Raw genomic sequence first — 24,714 nt, forward strand, 5'->3', positions numbered from 1 at the left:
TGATTCCCCCTGGGAGCCTCTGTCCAACTCCCGAAGGGTTACCTTCAGCTCGTCTGTGTTCTGTTATGTTCTCAGGGCCCTGACACAACATCTCCACTCGGTTTTGAGTTCCTTAAAGAACAGGCTTCCATCCCGTCGTCTCTGCATCCCTGGTCCTATGACAGGTGTGCAGTGTCAGGAGATGCTCCACTTGCACAGAACAGGACCCAGCATTTCCTCCGTCACCCGTCGCCCCGGGGCGTGTGGGCCCTGTTTGCGTGCTTTGCTAAACTGTTAGCGCTGGAGAGGATTGCCAGGTGCAGTAGCCGCCTCAGAGCTGTGATGTGCCGGCCGGGGTACTGCTGACTCACACTGCGTCTGCCTTCCGGGCTTCCACACCCTGAGTGGGGCTGATGAAACAGAGGAAATGCAGCCACCCAAGGAGGCCCGGCACCGCGCGCCACGTCGAGCATCCTTGAAACGTTTCCCAGCTCCTCTCCATCTCCCTGTGTCTCTCCTCCCCGGTCAGCTGCATCTCAGGACTCAGGCTGACTTGGTGGAGGCCCTTCCTCCCGGGAAGGTCGCCTCCTCTTGTCTCCTCTCGCCCCACTCTGCTCCCCTCTGCGCTCTGCTGAATTCATTTCTTTATAAATATGCTGGCGAGGGATCCCTCCCGCGCTCAAGAGCCAACAACAGCTGTCTATCCGCTGGGTCAGTAGTGACCCTCCAGGTCTGTCCAGGCCCCTAAGGTGCCCTTCCCACTCTCCCTGTGGCCAAGCGCTCCCTGCTCCGCTAAGCCTGTCATCTCGAGGTTCCACCTTGTTCCCACCATCTCCTTGACCCACCATCTCCCCAGCAAACGGATTCGCCAGCTCATTCACCGGCGCGTTCATCCAAGCACGCGTTTCTAGTATCTGCATGTCAGCTGAGCCTCTGCATGTATCTATGTACACGGATCTACGTGTAAGTCCCTTCTTCCTTCTACACCTAAACTAATCGTCCTGAAGTATCTCAGCTTTCCCTGAGAAATTCCGCCTCAGCGATTCACCTCGCATTGGCTCCTCCTTTCCTGAAATTCTTCTTAGGTTATTAAATCTGGCAAATCTTACGTCTGTGCAGATACATCGCCCATTAAGATATGAAGCTCATTAAATGAACTTACATTTTTTATTATAGGTATTTTTATTATTCCACACACAAGAGTAATAAATAAATATTTGTTGGTCAGTTGCTATGAACATTAAAGCAGGAGCTGCCAGCGTGCTGTTATGATTCTGTGCAGAATCTCGCCTTGCTGATGGTTTATTTCAATAGCAGATCCACCCAGGTCTTTTCTGTAATGTCACCTAGCAGAGCCATAATTGTCCAACTAGAGTCTTCTTTCCCAAATTCTGACGTTTCTTGTCATAAACTGTGAAGGAAATGAACTGTGCATACATGACTTTTTGTTGCTGTTTTTGGAGTATAGATAGTTGATTTACAATGTTGTGTTAATTTCTGCTGTCCTCAGTTATAGATATATATATTCTTTTTCATATTGTTTTCCATTGTGGTTTATCCCAGGATACTGAATATAGTTCCCTGTGCTCTACAGTAGGACCTTGTTGTCTATCCATCCTATATATACTAGTTTGCATCTGCTAATCCCAAACTCCCAATCCATCTCTCCCACACACGCCCCCCAATACATGACATTTTACGATGTCCCCACCTTCTGCCCAGAATGCAGCTCTGGCCACAATGGGCAGGGTGAAAACTGACACAGTCCAGGTTGGAATCTGGTCAGAGCAGCTGTCGTCTTTACTGATCATCTCTTGTCAGCCCCTCTGATGCGTTGAGTGGAATTCTCCCACGATGCGGTTTTGCTGTGTATAAATTACTCCCATTCACCCACCTGGAAGTATGTTCCCCTGGCTCAAAGAGGAAGTGTAGACAGTGGCTGGTTTCAGGACCCTGCACCAAAGCTGCCCCTTGAATGATCTTGGGCAAGTCAGAGCTGTAAAGGAAGTGTAATAAAGACACCTCCCTTACAGAATCGTGTGAGGACCCTGCAAGGTAATAGATGGAAACACTCTGTCATCTCCAAGTGTGAGCCTTGCTGTGACCCTGGAAAGCGTCCTGACGATTTAGATCAAGGTGGATGCAATCGTCCCCCAGGGCTGGACCATGGCGAGAGTAGCCCGCACGCTAAGACGTGTCCTTCTGTGACGCCCACCTCCTCCCCGCCGCGACTCCTCAATCAGGTTAAACACTTCAGCTACAAGGAGAATCTAGACATTAATATATGCATTTTTTTCCTTCCTGCAAACTTCAGCCCTATCCATTATATTCTTGGTACAAAGTACAACTCAGACTGACCGACCCAGATGTGTCCTAATCAAAGTCTTCCACTGCAGGGGCCCTGCAAGACGAGGTCTGCTTTGTTATTTTTAAACAACACCTCTAGATTGCCTGGTCCTTCCCCAGCAGCACCCCTTCACAGAGGGAAACCGTCCCTGAATGGCCAGCAGGAACGCACGCTGACCGCCTTCCTCTCTCCCCAGATGGAGGTGGACGCCGAGGAGAAGCGGCATCGCACGCGGTCCAAAGGGGTTCGAGGTACGTCCCTGCTTCCAGGTCCCTGGGGCCCTGCTGGGGTCCCCTTCATCCTGCAGAAGCCCTCAGACCCGGCCTGGACACCGCCCTCTCGGTAGTTGTCTGTGGAAGAGGGCTTCTTGGGATCGATCATCAGTTTGTCTCTTTTCCTCTCTCTGCAGTTCCTGTGGAGCCGGCCATACAGGAGCTGTTCAGGTTAGTGAACGGGACGGGCAGTTAGCCTGTGCAGATAGCGGGCAGGACACATCCCCAGGCGCGGACACAGACTGTGCGTCGCAGCGGAGACAGGGCTTCCGAGCTCTCGGGGGACCCAGGGCCCGCACCCCAGCCCCCTCCTCCCAGTTTCCAGTCCTCCCTGTCTGTCGGCATCCCCCGCTTCCCTCCCGTCCAGGTGGCACCTGAGTGACCCACCCTTTCCTCTTGCAGCTGTCCCACCCCTGGCTGTGACGGCAGTGGCCACGTCAGCGGAAAATATGCGAGACACAGAAGGTAAGGCCTCGGCTTTTCACGCCATGCTGAGTGACGCGTGGGCACAGTGAATGGGGACCATCTTGGGGAAGCTTTCCTGTCCTCCTCGGACGTGGGGCTCTTGTAGGACATTCTGACCACCTTCTGGGGCAGCGTTCACCCCACACCAGGGGTGATAACTGAGGACCAGCCTTGCACCTCTCCCCACTTGCTCCCTGGGATCCTCCCCTACGTCACTGGGAGCCATATTTCTCCTCCCCGTTTTCTCCTTCCGTAGCTCAGGATGGTAAACATCCGGTGGTAAAGTAAAGCGTGAACTTCCTGATCTTCCTGTGGGCACTCGGCTCGTCCTGGGAAGGGAGGTCCAGGCCTGGCACCCGGAAGCTGCAGGGGAAATTCAGAGCAGGAGGGGAAAGTCCAGACAGATCACGCTCGTGAGGCTTTGGGGCTTAGAGACGATGCTCGTAAATACCCGGATTTCATGTCCGTGACAGAGGTGGCAACACCTGGAGCACAGGATAGGGAGGTAATTGCTGCTAAAATGCGCCACAGCAGAATCGCATCCTTCACACCAAGACTGCGAGTCACGTGCAGCTAGCTCAGTCTTGAGATTCACTTCTCCCGAGATCCCTTTCCCTGTGGTATTAAGGCAGCTTCACCTTTCAGTGGAAGGTTTGGGTTATGATGAGTTAGAAATGTTTACAGGCCATGACACATTTTCGGCTAATTCCCACAAACAAGGGTGCGAGGACTGAGGCCATTCAGCCCAAGCAGCGATCAGGGGCCAGGCCCAGGTACCCAAAGCTCAGGAGCGGGAGCAGGTGCCCTGAGCACCCCAGGGTGACCGTCCTTCGCTGCTTTCCACTTTCTTTCCTTTTCAGCTGAACACTAATTTACGGATGAAATCAAGCAATTATTATGATTGCCCTTTAGCAACATCAAGGGGAAAATTACAAATTACTCCAAAATACCCGTGCTAACATTTAAGGAGGCAGGGAATTTTCAGTGGGCATCCATGATGAAATGGTTTCATACCAAAGGAACGACAGGCCATGGTTAAGAGAACTTTGTGACTTAAATTATTATATTTAATTTATTATATTATTATTTGATTGTGAAAAATTATTGAATTATGTAATTTAAATGTGTTTTTTTTAACTATTTGTTATTTTATGAAGGAGTATATATGTAAATTCATTTTTAAAAACTGGATTGTTTATGTTTACAATGGAAAACAAGTTAGCCAACCATGAGTGGATTTTTTCCCCTAATCATCTCTTCACTAGACAATAGTTAAACTTGATTATTTTGCTACTAGAAGGAATGATTAAATTTGACTAAAAAGTTTTAATTAGGTGTCAGCTAGTTTTAACTGGGTGTCATAACCACACTTTTGCTGGAAAAATCATGAAGTTCCCAAAGAATTGTTTCAAGCGTTTGTATTCCTACCCAAGGTGCGTCCCCTAGAGCTGTGGGCTGAGGGGCCCTGTGGGAGGCAGTGTGTGTGCACAGCTCTCCCTGGGATCTCCTCCACTGCTCAGAAAATGATGCTCAGCCTTAGGCTGGGAACAATTCGAAGACAGCTGGGCCCCACCCTCCTCTGAGACCTGACGCTGCTGAGAACACAGAACACCCTGAATTTTTCAGGAGTGAAGTAGGCGGAATTTTAGAGAGGAGTCACAGAAACAGCCAAATTGGAAAATTTTACAACAAAAATAATTTCAATTTTTTTAATTTAAAATGTTATTTTTTACTATGAGTCATAGTGTTTGCAATTATTGGAATTCCCACTGTTTTAATAGAAATAGTGAATGTGGAGGCATACTGTGGGAACCCAGTACACAGACACTGGGCCCAGTTTCCCCTTTGCCACTAATCACCCAAGGGGCTTTGGGTGAATTATTTAACATGCATTGACTTCAAATTTCCTGGGTTTTAAAATGAGAGAGTTGCAGACTTTGTTATGTAAAACTAACTACCATTCAAAACTTATGTCACAGATAAGACTTCTCTCCAAGGAATCTCATTGAGGTATCAAGTGAGGCTTTCTCAATTTTATTTTTCAATGTCTGTATATTATCAGCAATTTTTAACTAAGGGGTGACGTTTGAATTGCTCAGACTGAACAGGGGCTCCTTGTCGTAGATAAGATTCGTGTATGCATCAATATCTTCTGACTAGTGCGATTTCAAAGTTGTGAGACTTCAATTATATCTGGCTTTGTTTTTTTCTATATTTAAAAGATTTCCTAAATGAAAGTTTCTCCCCTCTGACAGCTGCTCATGCACATGAATACCTGCAGTACCCGCCCACACCAACACAGGTGTCACCTTGCCCTCTGCCCTGTCCCTGCTGATACCCGAGCACATGAGGCCCCTTCAAATAGGACAAGAGCAACAGCCTCAGTCTGGGTCTTGACGAAACTGCCCATTACTTCGGGCTTTTAAAGACACATTTTCCAATGAATATATTCCCGTTAAGGCTACAATTTCATTTTACTCACATATCACGCCAGTTCACAGCCAAATAAAAAGGCATTCTTTTAGTATACTGAAGTATCTATTTATTTGAACATGCAAAAATTAATTGGAGGCTGGTGAGGGGAATCAACAATGTAAAAAATAAAAAATAAAATTTTTAGGAAATTTAATATCAAGTGGTAAAATGATGCCTCTCAGGTAATCTTTATTTTGAACACAAGAAAATTTCTAAGGAAATCAAATATTGATCACAGTTTCAGTGTACCTTCTTATTGCTTTGGAGGGCATGCACGTTGGTGGGTGGCCTTGCTGCTTCAACGGGGATTTGGCTTTTCATGATAGCTTCTAAGACTGATGGCTTTTTTCCTGTGTGATAGAGGTAGGGTTGTGGATTTGTAAGAAATGGGGAATAGGTGATAGAGGAGGATCAATCATCAGATAAGACCTGTGAAATTAAACAATAATCTGAATTCACAAGGCATTCACAATTTAAGATCCTGGTTAAAAATTGAGAGGTAGGAGTTAAAGTTATAATACTTACTTTATTGGTTGGTCTGCCTTATTCAAAAATTATGTCCTTGAACTAAAGATAATCTATTCATGGGTATTTATTTGTGTTAATAGTTCACCGTCAATTTGAGGTGCCTGATAAATACATGTACAACTGCACAGTTAAAGGTTGAATCAAAGAGATAAATTAGGAAAAACATAAGGGAAATGAAAACATAATTTTACCAGAAACCCAGGGTGTATCAGGAGTTCTGATACAGTATTCCATTCAGTGCTGAGTCTCTGAGCAGTCAAGGTAAAAAAGAGGAAGACGAATGACAGAGCCTCGTTATCTGATGCAGGCAGCACACCAGTTCCTCCGAGGGGCTACCCTCCTGGCACTGAAGTTCCATTTCTTTGAATCCCTGCACACTGACCAGCGGGGATCCGAGCTCAGTCAATATTTTTTGCCCTGATGCATGTGAACAGGGGCAGGCCTCCAGGCAGAGAACAAGATCACCAGCCGTTATCTTCAGAAACATCATTAGTATCTAGACACATGACTCTGACTTTTTTAGGCTTTATATTATTAGCACATAAGTATGACAGAACATCATGGATTTGCAGTCAGGGCCAGAAGTAAGTCTCCTGTCATGAAGCAAAATACCGACTCAGTCTTTTCTGTATACAGCAAATCCGACCTCTTCTTTCCCACTCACATCTTACATCTTTCGCACACCTGACAGTCCACTGCTCTGAGTGCACATGTCTTTTCTAAACTGGTATTTATGGGTAGCTGAAGTTTGCATCTCAAACGCAGGGGCCGATCCCAGGCTTTCTTTGCAGGTGCAAAACTACCCCTCCGCCATCCTAAGTGAGTTTTCCAGCGTTTGGTTCTTAGACGCCCAAATTCAGGGAAGGGAGCGTCCTAGATGCCCCACTCTCCTCCCTGGACCACCTCCTTCCCAGTGTTCAGGCAGACTCGTGACCTGTAAGCATTTAAAACACCTATGGGTGAAAAAAGAGCATTTTCCACGTGCCTGCAGCCTGGGCAGCAGGAAAAAAATGGAATACGTGGAGGCCATGCAATTGGAGTTTAGGAAGTTGCTGGGCTGTTGGTTGGTTGGCTAGAGGCTGCAGGCAGGCAAGGTGTGAAGGATGCAGACCCAACCCTTGGCCTGGGGCTCCGAGGGCAGGAAGCGCTTCCCAACACCAGATGCCGAGCTGAGGGGGCGTCTTGTGGGACTGGGCCCTCTGCATGTCCTGGTGATGCCCCCCTCTACTGAAGATGAACGTCTTATGGATGGAGACATGTGGACAGGGGGCCACAAGTCACTCTATCTATAATTGTTTTAGTTTGGTTCAAAGACCTGAAAAAGAGATTGGTTATTAATCCAGAGAATTAGATGAACGGATATTAAGATAGGAGCCAAAATATGGAACGTCAAAACATTTCTGCAAAAATCTACTCCTGAGCATTTGACTAAGATTGAACATTCTATGCCATATATTCACAATTTTTTCTCCCCGCGTTGATATAAAATACTGTTTGTGTTAAAGATACAGTGCAACTTGATGTTACAAAGGGGTGAATATATAGGCACTAAATTCATCATCAAAGTCCCAATAAAACTTAGAAATAGGAATAATAAAAAATATTAGTATCTATTTCAGATTAATAAACATTAAACAATGTAGAGGAATTTGAATTTTAGCCTTCCTTATAATAGTTATATACATACTGGACCATTTGGAATTAATTGGATTTACTTATTTCTTTCTGAATGGTGATTTTTGTATAAGCCTCCAGTGAGAGGGAGAGAGAGAGAGAGGGAGAGGGAAAGAGAACCCTTAATGTGGATTCATTCTTCACATCATTGGTTTTGTGAACCCTCTGAATTTACTTCTGAAATTTAATGGATTTTATTTACACTTACCCTTCACAGCTGTTTTTTAAGTTACTGTTTGTTGAGCATAGGGTTCTGGTGAGATATTTGATCCGAAATCTAGCTTGAGAGACTTGCACAAGCAACAATCCCCCAAAAGTCAGGGGATGGCTTTGGTGTTATATTTAAATCCTTCCCCATTTAGAAAATTCAGAGTCAAATCAATTTATCTTGAAACTTTAAAATTAAAAGCTCCAAATGGTAGATTTATTTTTTTATTAGAAAATTATTAAATTCTCTCTGGCTTATGGTGCACGTTCCTTCTTCAGATTTTTCTCCATCTCATATACCTTTGCACCCACCAGTGTGATTGCCATGGCGGCAGCCACGGGTGAATAATTGCCTGTCTTCACGGGAGCTTGTTCTGGAGCTGGAGCTGAGGGCTTGCTTCCTGATGTATGCATGCCTCATTTGGATGCTGCCAGCAGCCTGGGGGCTGTATTATTCATGCCTTGACAAAGAGCTCTCACTAAAAGCCTTGGAAGAGAGCCAGGCACTGGGAGAGATAGTGGAGCATTTCAACGTGCAACTGAGAGGAGAATCGATAATCAAAAAGGAAAGAAAGAAAGAGACAGAGAGGAAGAAAGAGAAATAGGGATCCCTATACCCCCCCTTTTACTGGTTTCACATGGGTAGAATTTCCATTTGCATTAAAATAAAAAACCCTAAAAATAATTGCATTTTTTTCTAACCACGCTTGAAAGTTTAACACAATTTTCCACATTTAATTGCAAAGCTGATTTTAATTAGTAGGGTCCCGCGTGTGAAAAATGAAGATCCACTTGGGTGCGTGGAAACACTGCAGTGTCGGCTTTATGCTCTAATTAACGTGTGGCTACGTTGCAGCAGGGCACACTCGGGGGCGTTTACGAAGAATTCTGAGCACGCAGCCACCCAGCCAGGAGCACGAGAATCAACAACTCCCCCTCCGTTCTTCATGAGACATCGCTGTGCATCGCCCCGTGCATAAACTTTACGGCACGCCTGTCCTTCTTACTCTTTGCCACTGATATTATGAATCAGAAGTTAGGGCACACCTATTTTAACCTTAATTTGATAGCTTGCCCGGTTGCAGAGAGAGCAAAAATGTTGTGATCTCTGGACTTATCTGTCTGAAGTGGAGATTCAATGCAAGTGGGTTTCCCAGACTCACCATTGCTTGATGGCTTATTGTGAATTGTATGGGTGCAAACACAAAATTCAGGCATGGTCTTTCCGGACTGTGGTGGCAGTTAACCTTCATTGTCACAGTAAATCCTCTATTTAAAAAAAAAAAAAAAAAGCTTCCTGGCCATTATCCCAAGAACACAATGTGCCTGCTGCCCGTCTATAGCGTGTCTGCCCAAATGGACAGATCTCTGGCCCTGGCCGGGTCTGTTACATATTTCAGAAGACAGTGTGACTGATTCAGTGTATTTAAAACCGCAGATAAAACAGGTAATGCATTTCAGGGTGGATTTTTGACATTTTATAAAATTCAGTATACTTTTAAAATAATTCCACATTCATAGAGGAGGAATATAGGTATTTTCAGGTAGGAACTAAAACATAAGTATACTTAGAGAGTCTCTAATATTTACAATCTGTATTGGTTAAGAACTAAACACAGGAATTATAATCTCGGTCTGATTTATTGACTAGTGATTAAAGATATATAAACATGGCTTTGAGACATCTCCAGAATACACAGTAGGAATCGGTGTGTGGTACGGCTACCGTCAGGGTTTACCGGTTCCGACGACCACCGTCTGTGCTGGGATTCTAGCAGGTACGCGGCCGCCACGTTTCAGAACTGGTGGGTGGAGAGGGGGTCCTGACGTGAGGGTGAGGGGTGGAGGGGGCTGACCCGCTGGGCGATCGTGAACCGGGAGCCCCGCACACCTGCCGATGGCTGGCTGGGCAGCCCCGAGCTGGTCTTCCGCGACCTGCGCGTGGGCTCCCTGCGCGTCCGCACCACCAGGGACGGGAGAGGCGACGCCCAGAGTCAGTGGCTGCTGGATGGTCCTGAGAGAGGTGTGAATGGTGGGGGAGGGTGGACGGGGCGGACGTGTGAGCCCCTCACGCTGAGTCCAGCATTTCCAGGTGACAAGTCCAGGCAGCAACTCCAGGTGCCTGGAATCTGCAGTCAGAACCAGTGATGCCGGAGAAGTCAGCCTTGCGACCAGCTTTCAAATCCATATTTGAGAGCAATCACGTCGTTAGTATTATTACTTATACCCACTTTGAGAGGCCCAAGGAGTCCCGAGGATGACCTTTGTCCTTCTGCAAAGTGGTGGCTTCTCCTCCTTCTCGGATCTTCTGTCCTGAAGAGAAAACAGGGCTTCCAAGATGAAACCCCAAGAAACGACTGAATCCCCAAACTCCAGAACCTTCTTCCTGCTAAAACTGGTGACAGTTAGAGGAAAGAAGCTCTGCCCTCTTAGCTGTAATGTTAATTTGATGAGATTGCAGTGTTTTCGTCTAAAAAAGTTTCTGTGTGACTTAGACCATTTCCAACTACAAAAAAATGGAAACCCCACTGCATACTGGCTTAAACAGTACAGAATGAGTTGTCCATGTAAACTGGGAATTGAGGTCAATTCACTTCTGCCCCGTCGTCTGGCATCTCCCCAGCAATCACCCCCACACCTGGTTCTCACCTCATCCCAGGGCTGCCTGCCGGGACCCCAAAGTCCAGAGGAGGCCGGAGGGGTCAGGTCCAGCGAAGAGGAGCCCCAGATAAGCCACCTACACCGTCCTCATAATTCTGGTGCTCCAGTGGGTCCACAGCCAGGCCTGAGCCCTCTGACTGAGAAGCCATCCCTGGGCTGAAGGCTGAATCAGCTCCGCTCAGGCAGGGCGTCCTCCCCAAAGCCCGGAACGTCAGTATCACCTGGGAACTTCCTGGAAAGGAAGCATTCTGGCTCCACGCCCCACCCCAAACCTGCCAACTCAGAAGCTGTGGCAGGGGCCCCGCTGTCTGTTTCCCTCCCCGCCAGGGGATTCAGATGCCCCCCGAGTGTGAGGTCACGGCTCCCGAGGGCACAGGCCTGTGTGTGCCAAGGGCAGTCACCTGCTCTAGTGGGGCTTTCAGGTAATGCAAAGAGAGGCTGTGTCCCGGGCGAGCAACCAGCAAACAAAGCCAGGGTATGTGTGAAGCTGGCAGTGGAGGAAATATTTAGTGGCCGTCTGTCTGGGGAAGGACTGGACGGCCTGGTGTGGACAGGTCAGGGCTGCGGAGGCTCAGCCTTGTCCCGTGAGGGGACCCCCTCCCAGAGCCAACACGGGCTTCAGGTCACGTGTGCAGGAGGGGTGCAGAGGCTCCCGGCTGCTCAGAGCCCCCAGCCAGCCCCGCCCTGTGCCTGTCCCTTGGGCCAGCGAGGCTCTGTGGTCACCGGCCGTTTCTGCCCGGCATACTTGGCCTGAGCAGAGCCTGGTGGCCGGGAGCACACGGGCAGTAAAAGTCCAGAGTGCCTCGGCTGGAAGAAAATCTGGACGCGCCCTGGAGATTGTGCCCAACCCGTGGAGGGCTTACTTCCCTCGTTCAGACAGGGCTACCTGGGCCCCGTGAGCCTCCGCGAGGCCCTGTGGACCTGGGAGCAGGAAGATAAACGCACCTTCCCTTTCCTGTTAAGGGAAAGCTCTGAGCTCCCCCTGTATAATTCAGCAGATTTTAAAAGATCCACTCATTGTAATTTAGTAGCCGCTGTGCGGGCCGTGAATACTACCCAATGCTGTATCTGACATGGCCAGGGATACGCTTCCCACAGGAGTGGATGCATCTCCTAAAACTCTGGGGAGGAGAGTAGGGGAGTGAGCAGCTCAGAAGAAATTTGATTCCTCAGTGATGCGTTAGGATGCAGTGATGCGCGCCCCGCCAGCCCCCAGCCCATCCCATGGCGGTTGTGCTTCTGAATGAACTGTCTGCGCCCCCCTGAGAGCCCTCTGGACCCCTGCACCAGGGCGGGGCTGAGAGCCAGGAGGGCAGGGAGGCAGCAGCGGCCACCGGGGAGGACCGGGCAGACCCCGATCCTGGAGCCGGGGTCTCCGATGTAGGCTGTGCCGCCCGCAGTGCGACCGAGGCAGCCTCGCCATGGTTCACGCACGTGTCGGGGAGCTAATTATGGAGCGGCTTCTTGGTGCTGCATCTGGGAGCAGACCCCGCCCTCAGGAGGGGGCAGAGGGACCCCCACCGCTACTGTAGTAACAGACTCTCTGGACCACAGCCCCTCGCCTGCCCCCCATCTCAGGAGACGCTGATCAGATGCTTACGACAAAGCCACCACCTTGAGTGACTAATGGACTGAACTTTCCCTGAGGCAGCAAGGTTTTGCCAGAGATGCTTCTTAAATTAACCCAAAGCGATTTCTAATAAGTGATGGTGTAGGCAGAGGGGAGGGGGTTCGGGGGCCGAGGCTCTCACTGGAGCCCCGTCTGCCAGGCGTCAGCGCCACCCAGCCTGCATACCCCTGGGCCGGGCCACCCATGGGTGCTGCCCCTGGACCCCACGCACAGCCCGGCCGCGGCCTCTCCCTGAAATGGGGCAAGAAGGCCTGGGACTTGCAGCTTTGAAACTTCAGGACTGGATAAGATAAAAAGGAGTTTGCTTTTCAAATTGTCTTAACTTATCCTCCCAGGGAATTTTTATTGACGACAGAAACCAAAAGAAATACTGCATGGACACAAAGGTGACTTAGGATTAAAGGTGGGAAATGCTCATGTTCTTAAATAAGGACTAAAAATGGGATTACAAAGAAAGAAGAGTGGAAGTGGGGGCAGATTTTCATGAACATCTGTCTCGTTCTTGTCACTGTGCTCCGTTCAGGGAATGTGACATTTGCCCAGAACATCAGACTTTTTCCTTGGATTTTTTTTTTTAATTAATTTATTTATTTATTTATTTTTGGCTGTGTTGGGTCTTCGTTTCTGTGCGAGGGCTTTCTCTAGTTGTGGCAAGTGGGGGCCACTCTTCATCGCGGTGCGCGGGCCTCTCACTATCGCGGCCTCTCTTGTTGTGGAGCACAGGCTCCAGATGCGCAGGTTCAGTAGTTGTGGCTCACGGGCCTAGTTGCTCCGCGGCATGTGGGATCTTCCCAGACCAGGGCTCGAACCCGCGTCCCCTGCATTGGCAGGCAGATTCTCAACCACTGCGCCACCAGGGAAGCCCTTCCTTGGATTTTTAATGCATTTTACTCTTTTACTTAGTCTCACGTTATAGGTGTAAATTTGCATTTTCTAAATTTTTATTTAACTTTATAACATGAGCCTTTTCTGATGTCACTAAATATTTTAATTTTCACGGCTAACTTCCATCCTATGGTGATATTGTAACTTATGCAACTCTTATTATTGGAAATTATTTATTTAGGTTTTTTTTTTAAACTTTTCCATGTTATAGATCATGTGTGATAAGTGTCTTTGCAGATAGTTTTTGTGGCTTTTGGCTCCTTCTTTGGGGTAGTTTGTCCCAAGGAGGCGCCTTGGCTTGAAGGACGTGAGGACGGAAATGGTTTTAAGAGTTTCTTTCCAGCAAGATGGGACCTGTTTGCATTCCCAGCAGCAGAAGGGAAGGTGTCCCTGTTTCCTTCTGCAAATAATATGGAATAATTGTTTTTAAAACATTTCCTTCTTACTAAAAAAAAAAATGTTTTTGTGAAAGGATAAACTTTTAAAGGACTGGTAATTTTTCAAACAATGCTAATGCCAGAAAATTCTAGAAAAAGACATGGTTTGAAATTTAAGCCACACTTTTTTCCTCTTAAATGGCCTCACTTGTCAGTGTTCAGGTGAGCTGGACCCCAGCTGCCACCCTGCAAGACTGACCCTGGGGTGAGACCCTCCAGAGCTGAGTAAAGAAGAGGCTTCCAGGCAGTGGGGCGATGCTTCGTGCCAGGCAGAAGGTGAAAGGCTCTCTTTCTCTGTCTCGGTCACCTGGTCCCCCCTCTCGCCACCCACCAGCCTCAACATTCCAAGCCCAGGAGCAGAGGAGAAGCCAGTGTCCGGTCACCAGAGCCACAGCCAAGTGCGTCAGGGCGGGGACAGAGCCCCTGAGGGAGGAAACTGTGCCTGAACGTTATATAAAAGTGTCTTTAGATTTTAGAATGGTAAACATTCAGGCCAACAAAGAGCGGCAGAGGCTCTGCGTCAGGGCCTGAGGGTCTCCACTGCCCTGTGCTCCTCCGGCCCAGCCAGGGGCCTTGGCTGTGGCTGTCGAGAGCGCCCCCTGAGAGTGTGGGTGCAGCAAGCCGGGAGCGGGCGAGCGCACGTTTCTGGGGCTGCTGCCGTGCAGAGGCCCTGGGGTCCAACCGAGGGTGGCGTTCGGCACAGCCCTGCCCTTGGCAACCATCCCTAGACACACACGCCAACGACACAAAAGGCAAACGGACGGTTACCAGTTACCGTACACATGGGGGATGTGGGCGTGTAGACGGTGCCCTGAGACCAGGAAGGAGCAAGCAGGTGGAGGGGCTGCGTTCCACCCCGCTGGGGAAACTCGCCCAGTTGCCTTATCTCAGAAAGTACAGCGCTCGTTAGGGAAATGCGCAGAGGCAAGTGAGACGTGGTCACCTCTGTGGCCAGGTACAACGGGACCCTACAGACTGCTTCAAAGATGCTCTGTTGGGCTAATCACTGAGTGTTCACTGCACACACAGCCATTGAGAAGAAGGAACATTTGGGGACAAAGGGACACCCTGCCCTTTGACCTATGATGTGTGGCCCATGGCAGCGATGCGTCCGGACCTACAGGATGCAGGGGAGGGTACGACCAGGGAGACAGAAGGAAGGGCCCTGGGAGAAGCACTGGACACACGACGCCCGTGACAGCCTTCCTCCCGTGAGCCCTCCGCCGTGCGCCCCCAAACACTGAGCAGGGGACAGGGCCCGAGGGACAAATCATCTCACTTCCCTCCTGGGCACTATGCATGCCCACCTTTATCCAAGGAACGGCATGGACACAAACATCCCCAACTTGCAACATCTTGGAAAATGGAAGTTGGAAGAGTTTCGTTGAGTCCCAGCTTTGGCTCCAGCCGGGCAGGACCTCAGATTTCACCCGTGTTTCGTCTGCATCCTGTGTTATTTACACAAGGATTCATCACAACTTCCCTTTAAAGAGTAGATCTCCTTCCCACACTCGAAACACAACATCTGAAGCAGGATCTTCGATCCGCACAAACTTTCTTAGGCACCTGTCACCACTGCACAGCTTCTGCCCAGATGTAAGATTTTCTTCCTAAATGGGTTGCCATCAGCTCCTCAGAAGACAGAGGAAACGTCTCTCTTTGTCTCCCCAAGGCATCCTTTCCTCGGCTCAGGGTGGCCGTTCATTTAGTACCTGCTGGAAGATGTTGCTACTGACATAATGAAAGAGGGAAAGTGATTGGAAAGATAGAAGAACAATTTCTACAAGTAAAGAGATTGGGTTAGGTTCTGTTCTACCTAAATTTATAACCAGTGGGATCTTATTGTCTTCTCCTTGGAGGAAGTCTTCTTGATTATCATCTGACATCTATCACCTCCACACCATGAGTCAGGACCATGGTCGGACACAGAGGCATCACGGGAAGGAAGCAATTCCTCCCCTGAGGAGGCCAGCTGTCCTGCAGATACACATATGTGACAGAATGTCCCAAGGGCCCTTGGAGTCCTGTTTGGGGACCAGGGAACAGAGAAAGAAGGGGCTCCATCCCCCTGCGCTGGCCAGCCTTCCCGAGGGGGAGACTCTCCACCTGGCCGGTGGGGGGAAGGGGGCCCTCAGGGGAGGGGATGGCGGGAGGGCTCGCGTGTTCAGTCACCCTTTCACTTGGTGACTCTGAGCTCTTTGTTAAGCGGCACTGTGCCAAGTGCCCAGATCCGCGTAGTAACAGACCGGATCCCGGCGTCAGATGGGCTCGGAGCCCGAGCAGAGAAGCACCAGACCCAGACACGGAGCGCCAGCCCATGGGAAGCTCAGGCCTAGGGGAGCCAGCCTGATGAGGCCGGGTGGTGGGGGGCCCAGGGAGGCCAGAAGAGGAGGCAGGGTCCTCAGTGGGACTGTGGCCGCCCCCAGCGGGGGCGGGGGGAGAAAAGCACAGCCAGGAAGGAGGCTGTGGCCATAAGAAGATCCTGATCATGGAAGGTCCCCCATGGGGACAAGGGCATGTGGAAGCCCCGTCCTCAGAATGTGGCCCAGTGGGTCACAGAGGACCGTATGTGCACAGGCACGGTTAGGTTTTGTCCTCCCAGGAGGGAGAGAGAGGGAGAGATGGGGTGGGAGGGAGGGATGGAGGGGGGAAGGAAGGAAGTCAGTGCATTGGAGGAGGAGATAGGAGTGAAAGCTCTTGGTGACCAGGGGGACAGAAGCCAGCCTGGCCTGAGGCGGGGGCAGACTGGAGGGCGAGGAGGACACACTGGAAACATTCAGGGCATGGACACAGCAGGACTCAGAGCCGCCGGGGGGGTGAACCAGGAGGAAGAGGGGCCGGGAGACTCAGGTCCTGCGTCCTCGGGTCCAAGGTTCAGTACAAGGAGCAGGAGCCGGAAGGCGGACAAAACATTAAGACACGCTCGATGTGGTTTATGTTGCACGGCCGACGATTTCACGTTCATCTCACGTCCTCTGCGGTCCGAGGTCGACTCCACACGTGAGCAGCTTGCATGTACCTTACTGTGTGTGAGAACATTCTGTCTGCCCCGTGCTGTGCGGTGAGAACTGGACCCCAGAGGCCGAGTGCTCTGCTGGGGTCCAGGTGATGGGCTGGTCACTGGTCGGCAGGCCAGGCCTCCCATCCCCAGCCCTGCTCACTTTCCACGGTGCTGCCGGCCTTTGGACCGCATCCCAGGCTGGGATAAGCCCTCTGTGCTGGAGTTCCCTTCAGTGAGGGACGTGCAGCCCAGATGCAGACAGAGAGGGGGCAGGAGCGGGGTGGTCTGAGCAGGCTGGTCGTCGCGAAGGGGGCTGACGTCAGTTCCAGCCGCATCGCAAGGCATGTGGCCCTGGGAAGCTCCGTGCATTCATTTGAAGGGACCTGTATCCAGCCTTTTGTTTCAGGTTCTGTCGTTGCTGCCGTTTTTCCAGCAATGGGGCCATGTGACACCTCTGACTTTTCTTGTCATCAATTGTCGCGTTAGCATCCTTCAAACTCTGAGAAGCTAATGCTCTCCAACGGGTCCACATTCTGTACACGGATCCTCACTCATGTCTTCGTAGTACCTGATAGTTTTTAATTAATGAGAATGACCTGTTAAAAAAAGATGTGAGGAACCCAGTTGCAATAGGAACCATGAACGGAAACAGCGCGGAACCCTGGAATGAGAGCCCTTAGCAATCAGGCAAGCAGCTGAGCCCCCAGGCCCCTGCCCACAGAAGGCTTCCACGGACAGGGAGACCCCAGGGAACAGAAGCCCCGAGACACCTGGTCTGTAGCCCAGGTTCCAGAAAACGCCCTTAAAGACCCCTGGGGATCTGACCAACCCCTTCCTCCTACAGACGAGGACCTGTGACGCACAGGGATGGAGCGACCCCCTCAAGGTCACACAATTAATAGGAGGCTTCAAATCCAGCTCTTCTGGTCCAGACCAGTATTCAGCTCCCAACCAAGACATCTGAGAACCTTTGCATCTGCAGGACTGAGAATTATCTGTCTACTCACAAGGAGGGGAGGTGGGCACTGCCTGAGAAAACTGAGAGAAAAGAAGAAAAATTCTCGTCTATTTAGTGCTATTAAATATGGAGACAAATAAAACATAGCAGCATCGTTTACATCCAACCGATGGCTGAGCTGAAGGCAGTGGTTTAACTCCTAAGCTGGGAAGCCCTCGCCGAGGCTGGACGAGCACAGCTGGCTCTTCTTCCCAGGCCCCTCGCGGACCTCCTGCACGACCTGAACCGAGCCGAACATATAAACATCTCAATGCTTCAACTACATGAATTTAAAATATTCCACAATTGAATAATTTCTTACCAGCCATAGAAAGACAAAGTACTCTGTCCTAGAGCATCCAAAAAAGAGGACTCTAGTACGTATTTGAGGAAGAGTAAGAAATCTTTAATTTTTCATTTGCATGTATTTTCTTATATATTGGTCCCTGGGGCAAAGATGTAAATGGCAAAATCATAAATTCTTATATAGTTTGATTTTCAGTTCTTCCTATCAATCTTTTTTTATTGAAGTATAGCTTTTTTACAATGTTGTGTTAATTTCTGCTGTACAGCAAAGTGATTCAGTTATACATATATATTCTTTTTCATATTCTTTTCCATTATAGGTTATTACAAGATATTGAATGTGGTTCCCTGTGCTATACAGTAGGTCCTTGTTGTTTACCCGTTTTGTATACAGTAGTGTGTATATGTTAATCCCATACTCCCAATTTATCCCTCTCCCCCATCTTTCCCCATTGGCAACCAGGAGTTTGTTTTCTATGTCTGTGAATCTCTTTCTGTTTTGGAAATAAGTTCATTTGTTTCTCTTTTTTTTTGGATTCCACATATAAGTGATATCATATGATATTTGTCTTTGGCTTACTTCACTTATGAGAAACAGAAAGAGTAATGATAACCTCTAGGTCCATCCATGTTGTTGCAACTGGCATTATTTCATTCTTTTTTATGGCTGAGTGATATTCCATTGTATATATGTACCACATCTTCTTTATCCATTCACCTGTCAATGGACATGTAGGTTGCTTCCATGTCCTGGCTATTGTAAATAGTGCTGAATATTGGGGTGCATGTATCTTTTTGAGTTATAGTTTTTTCAGGATACTTGCCCAGGAGTGGGATTGCTGGATCATATGACAACTCTATTTTTAGTTTTTTAAGGAATCTCCATACTGTTTTCCATAATGGCTACACACCAATTTACATTCCCACCAACAGTGTAGAAGGGTTCCCTTTTCTCTACACCCTCTTCAGCATTTATTATTTGTAGAGTTTTTGATGATGGCCATTCTGACAGGTGTGAGGTGATACCTCGTGGTGGTTTTGATTTGCATTTTTCTAATAATTAGCAATGTTGAGCATCTTTTCATGTGCCTCTTGGCCATCTGGATGTCTTCTTTGGAGAAATGTCTATTTGGGTCTTCTGCCCATTTTTTGATTGGGTTGTGTGTTTTTTTGATATTGAGTTCTGTGAGCTGTTTGTATCTTTTGGAGATTAATCCCTTGTCGGTTGCATCATTTGCAAGTATTTTCTCCCATTCCGTGGTTTGTCTTTTCGGTTCTTCTTATCAATCTTAACTACTGTAATTCAAGGTAGCAGCACTGACGCAACTTCAGGAGCTCCCCAGTATCCCTTCAGTACCGAGTATCACAGCAGCATTGAATGTCCCTGTAATGTTGAGTCACAGCAGTATTGAGTATCACAGCAATATTGAGTGTCACAGTAGTATTAAGCATGGCTGCAGTACTAAGTATACCTGCAGCATCGGCTGTTGCTACGGTATTAAGTACTGCTGCAGTGTCTAGTACCTGTGCTAGCACAAAGTGGAACAATCACTTGCTAATGATGTCACAGTTGCTGCCTCCAGTGTTGAATTCGTCTGGACTAAATGCAGACCAAAACGTCCGTGTTGCTGTGTTGTTGTTAAATGTGACCCAGAGCACTCTTGTCAACTTGTAAATATCAAGACCGATAAAGTGGAAACCGGTACGCTGTTTGTTGACAGTCTAAGCACGCGCGGTGTTCATTTCCAGCAGTTTCCTCTCTGGACGTGTTCTCTAAGCTGATGTAAGTAGGATGCTTAAGAGGCTTCTCTCCTCACCTGGCAGAGTTGTGCTCACGTAGCAGGTGGGAAGTCCGGTCATATTCTGACCTCGTGCCTGTCACTGACTCTCTCTGGCCTTAGCTTCTTCCTTTTCTAGGTGAAGGGGTAGATGGAGTGATTGCTGGGGTCCTCTCTCCTCCAGACTCTGCTGTTCTGAGAGTGTTGTCTTAGGAGTAGCCCAGCACGTGGTTCCCCAGGCCGTCATGAACTGGCCACTTCAGGAACCCTTTTAACCATCCGAGACTTTTAGCTCAAATAGGAAGGGTCAAAGTGAATTTATAGAGCAGTTTAATTTGTCGATCTCACTGCCAAGGAGTACACTGGCTGTTGGGGTGATTTTATCTGACATTCTCAACATTCTCCCCCTTCCAGTCTTATAGGTGGCAGGTGTAGTAAATGCTGTTTTGCAGATGGAAAGGCAAGGGCAAGCATTTCATTGAAAGCCGGGTACTGGTGGAACCAACCTGAAGACCAGGAGGCTGATAGCAAAATCATCAGTAATACCAATCAATAGAAAGCAATGTATTGAACACCCACTCCTTCATTGGCACAGTGGCAATTTAGAATAATTAATTCTATGGTACACCCTAATGTCAAGGAGGAAACAGTTAAATTGAGATGATAAAATGAACACACATGAAAAAGCCAGTAACAATATAGTTACAAAAAGGACGCTAAGTATCTGATGGTGCAGAGCTTTTAAAGCAGAGGATCCTGAATTCCAGACTGACCAGGAGTGACTTTATGGAAAAAGCAGAACTTGACATGGTCTGGGAGGGTCAGCGTGAGAGGAAATAGAGAAGTAGGGCTGGAAGGAAGGAGGGGAGGAAGGAGGGGAGGGGGGAGGGGAAAGCAGGTGCTGCTGGCTCTACGCTCATACCAGGGCTGCTTTAGTTGAATTCTTTTGACTTTGGAAGAACAGAGAAACACAGGTTATTTCAGGTGAAAAGAAAAATGGGAGGGGGATACTGTAAGAATTTCACGATTTCTTTTAAAATACAAGAAACAGTCTCAGCAGCCAGTTAACCAAATATTCTGGAAAGCGGGTTTGGGAAAAGGGTGCTAGTTTCTCTGTGTCTCCACCCATCCTCCCTGGTGGATGTCAGCCCTGTGGACCACGGACCCACCAGGCTGCCGCCTTCCCCTGGGGAAGTGTTCTTCTTGAGTCAAAATAAATTACGCAGTGATTATTTTATGTTTTATTTGAATCTTTAAACTGCCATTCAAGGCAATAAGTATTTCATTACAGGCCACATCATTTAAAATGATAAAAAAAAAAAACCCATAAAGCAAGTCTCTGCCTTCCAGAAACAGATTTTTTTTAATTCTCTAAAGCCATAAGGTCAAGTAACTATTTTGAAAATTTATTCACTGAATGTCTTACAATGCCTAGAACATTTATGTCACATTTAACTTAAAAATATATACTTTTCAAATCAGTCTGACTCTTGTTTACAATACTCTACAGAGAATAAAAGAACAAAATTAAGGAAATATGTCAATATGTAGTCAAAACTGAATTGGTTTTATTAATATATATGTTGTTGAAAAGATATCAGGAAGATGTCTGGAATGCCAGCCATTTAATTGAATAATTCAGTGAAGTAAGTTACTTCTGCAGTGTTTTTAAATACCTTTATATATTCTAAAGACATGTAGGACCCCTTTAAAAGTTCAGCGGTAAAGAGGGATGTCAACAGTACACAGGACAAGAGGAGGGAGAAAATAACAAAAAGAGAGCTCAGATTTCCGGAGCACCTTCCACATAGTCAGAAGGTATTTTATATATATTTTTATGTTTTTCATTTGCTGTCAAGAGTCTGAATTAGGCATTACTATGCCCATCTTACAGATGGAGAAATTGAGGCTGGTAGGGATTAAATAAGCTGCCCAAAGTTGAACAGTTGTGTAATCTTGAGCAAGTTACTTAAGTGTATGTTCTCAGCAGAGTCGCTTTTGTGTTTATGTAGCTCTGATGCTGTTCACAGACTCTCCGCGTGTGTGATGACCCGGACCCTCTGCCGTCTGCGTAGATACGGCCCAGCCTTCCAGGCCAGGTTCAAAACCCACCTCCTGCTGCGACATCCATCCTGGCCCAGGTCGCTCTTCTCCCACTCCTGTGGCCTCCCGGGGGCTCCGAGTGCTGTCCCGGGGTTGCAGGTTTCTCTGCTCCCACCCCCTCCAGCCAGACAGGGAGCCCCGGGGGACCAGCTCAGGCCTCCTCGGAGGCCTCAGGGCACTTGGACAGTCCTCTGTCCTCTGCGTCTCCTTCCGTCAGCCCCCCTCCCTTTCCTCAAATGCCCGTCTTCCTCGGGGTCTGTCAGTCCTCTGTCTCCACTCCTCCCCAGGAAGCCAGCTCCGTCCCGCCGTGCACTGACCACCCCAAACCAGTGTTGCCAGCCAGACCTCTCTCCTGGGTCCACCCCCTGCTGCTATGGAAGCTGGGACAGCTCACGTTTAGCCCACCCGAGTCAGCCTGATCTTCCTGCCCCTCTCCCACCAAAAAACCCAACAAAATCCCGAGTCTTCCGCATCCTCCACATCCGTGGGTGTGAGCCTGGGCTCCTCCAGCTCCTTCACCACACTGCAGCCACAGGAAGGGTGTTTATAGTGCGAAAACGACGCCCTGTTGAACTCTTCCCACTGACCGCCTTGTGACGGGCACCTCCGTCTCCAGGGCTGTCCCTCGCCATCCCACGGATGCAGTCACACTACCCTCTGTCTCTGTCTCTCTCTCTCTGTGTCTTTCTCTCCTGCCCCATCCGTATCAGTTCCTCTGTGAAGCCTTCCTGACCCTCCGTCCTCTCCACGAGGGTGACTCTCTCTGCTCCTGTCCTGTGAAGTGAGGGCTGTGTCTGCACTGCTCAAGGGAACGTTTCCTGAACAAATGAATCCATCTATTCATTCAGCAGCATTTATGGCGAGCCTACCTACCACATGATAGATGTCAGAGAAGCAAATGTGTCAATGGATCCTCACTAGAGCCCAGTGAGGAAGGAGCCCAGCATCTCTCCCTCTTTAGAGATCAGAAGCCAAGACGGGGGGAGCGGGGAGGGTGTCAACACCTGTTTAGTGTTACTCAGCCTTGAGATTTTCAGCAAGGAGTTCAGGATCTGCCCCTCAAAATGGGAATTATAGTAGCATCTGTCTCACAGGGTCATTGTAGAGTTTAATGGATCCGTATATGTAAAGATTTTAGCAAACACCAGGCACATAGTAAGTGATCTGTGAGTGGTGTTGGCATTAGCCGAGCTGACAGTAGAACCCAGGACTCCAGAATCATGTTCAAATAGAATCTCTCTTATTTCAAAATAATTATCTACCCTTGACACATTGAGGCTCTTCAAGCAACACAGGAAAAATATCACCCCTAAGAGCAGAGACCACAAAGAACCCCATCGTGAGCCTCGGAAGTGACCGTGGCCTTTCTAGGCTCCACGAGCATCGCCCTCAGCGGGGAGAGGCCAGAGCCAAGATCGTCTCATCCTACATCCTTGTCTCCTGTCAGCAGCTGTAACAAGAGGGCTGCGAGCAGGGCACACTCGGCCAAACGTGTTTTTCAGTTTCTGAGACCCTGTCCCCTGTTTGTATTAAAATTGGAGACGTGAAAATGTCAAGCAAAAGACCATTAAAAATAACATGGAAATTGGCCTCGAGAGCATGTAATACACAATATTTTATATATGTGTTCGCTGCAGAAACTCCGGAAACTCCGTGGCAGGTAACCAATTTTCTAGAATAACCTGACACAAAAGACTAAACGCTGTTTAAATCAAGTTAACATCAAAAGGACTGTAAAAGCTACAGCAACTAAAAGACCTACCAAGACACCCAAACGGGTAGAGTAGCTGCAGAATAGCAAAGCCTGGAGGCTGATTGGCAACTTTAAGTAACTCAAGGAGGTTAAAGCATGAGCTGCCGTGATCTCATGAGTCATCATACTGGCACTTTGAAGTTTTCACTGTGTGGGAAACATATAAATGCATTTATGGTTATCTTCGAACATTGCGTATTATAGAGAGTGATAAGGATGCAGGAGAGAGTGTGTGAAGGAGTTGTCAGTACATTGCAGACGCCGACCTGGCCTCCGGGCTCACCTCTCTGCTCGGAGGCGGGCAGACCCGGCAGGTCCAACAGCTACTCATGCCGGCAGCGGCTCAGCTACAGGGGTCAGCAGAGACATTCACCCCAGCAGCACCCTTGTCCTTCAGGGGCGGCTGAGTCTGAGCCTGCTGTAAGTATACAGCATGTATTCCCTTGAGTGGCTGGGCCAGAAGACTGGGCTTTCTTGCAGTCACAGTTTTGTGAGCTGCCTCCCAAAGCTCAGCCCCTCCCTCCCTGTCCCCCACTCAGCTTCCCTCAGTGTCCAGTGAGAAGCCTTCCCATCGGTTTCTCACTCAGTAGATATTTACTGAGAACCTACTATGTCCAGCACAGTAGCCACTAGCCACATGTGGCTATTGAACTCTTGAAACGTGACTAGTGCATCTGATGAATTCATTTAAAAATCTCCTTTAATTTTATTAATTGGCTACATACGACTAGTGGCTACTGTAATGGATACTGCAGCTCTAAAAATAGAACAATCTCTTAAACACGGGCCATTTTCTCTGTCTCATGAAGGAGGAAGACAGTATGTCAACCGATAATCACACTAGGATGTGATAAGTGCTTTCATTACTGATAAGTGGAGAAAACTACGGTTTGCTCATTCAGCAATATTCATGGAGTAGCCATCAAACACAAGGTTCCATTCGCTGCTATGGGAAACAGGCAGCTGTTCCCATGGTGGAGGCCTGACGACAGTGCTGAGACGCAGAATGGAGGAGTGCAACACCGACCGTGAATTCCAAACCCTAAGTGAAGCTTGGACCCTCCTGCACAGGTGAAGCACCAGCAATGGCGCCTGCCAAGTTCTCTACCTGGGGTTTCACGTTGGCACCAGATTCCCAATTTTTCCTAAGACTCTGCCATTTGTTCTGTCATGCTAGGGACATTCCAGAACCGTGGGGGGTTGTTGGTTTTTTCGA

The 24,714-nt window shown here is 48.5% G+C and overlaps 1 protein-coding gene across 2 annotated transcripts in view; it reads left to right on the plus strand.

Moving 5' to 3' along the window:
- Nucleotides 1-2,522: 2,522 nt before the first annotated feature.
- Nucleotides 2,523-24,714, plus strand: part of MYT1L (myelin transcription factor 1 like) — a 135,897-nt gene continuing 113,705 nt past the window's right edge. For both annotated transcript variants that reach the window (XM_059943164.1, XM_059943165.1), the window contains exons 1-3: nt 2,523-2,577; nt 2,736-2,769; nt 3,001-3,063. In XM_059943164.1, coding sequence (XP_059799147.1) covers nt 2,523-2,577; nt 2,736-2,769; nt 3,001-3,063 — 152 coding nt within the window. The remainder of the gene's footprint in view (nt 2,578-2,735; nt 2,770-3,000; nt 3,064-24,714) is intronic.

The sequence above is a fragment of the Balaenoptera ricei genome, chromosome 13 (genome assembly GCF_028023285.1).
Source record: "Balaenoptera ricei isolate mBalRic1 chromosome 13, mBalRic1.hap2, whole genome shotgun sequence".
NCBI classification, from domain to species: Eukaryota; Metazoa; Chordata; class Mammalia; order Artiodactyla; family Balaenopteridae; genus Balaenoptera; species Balaenoptera ricei.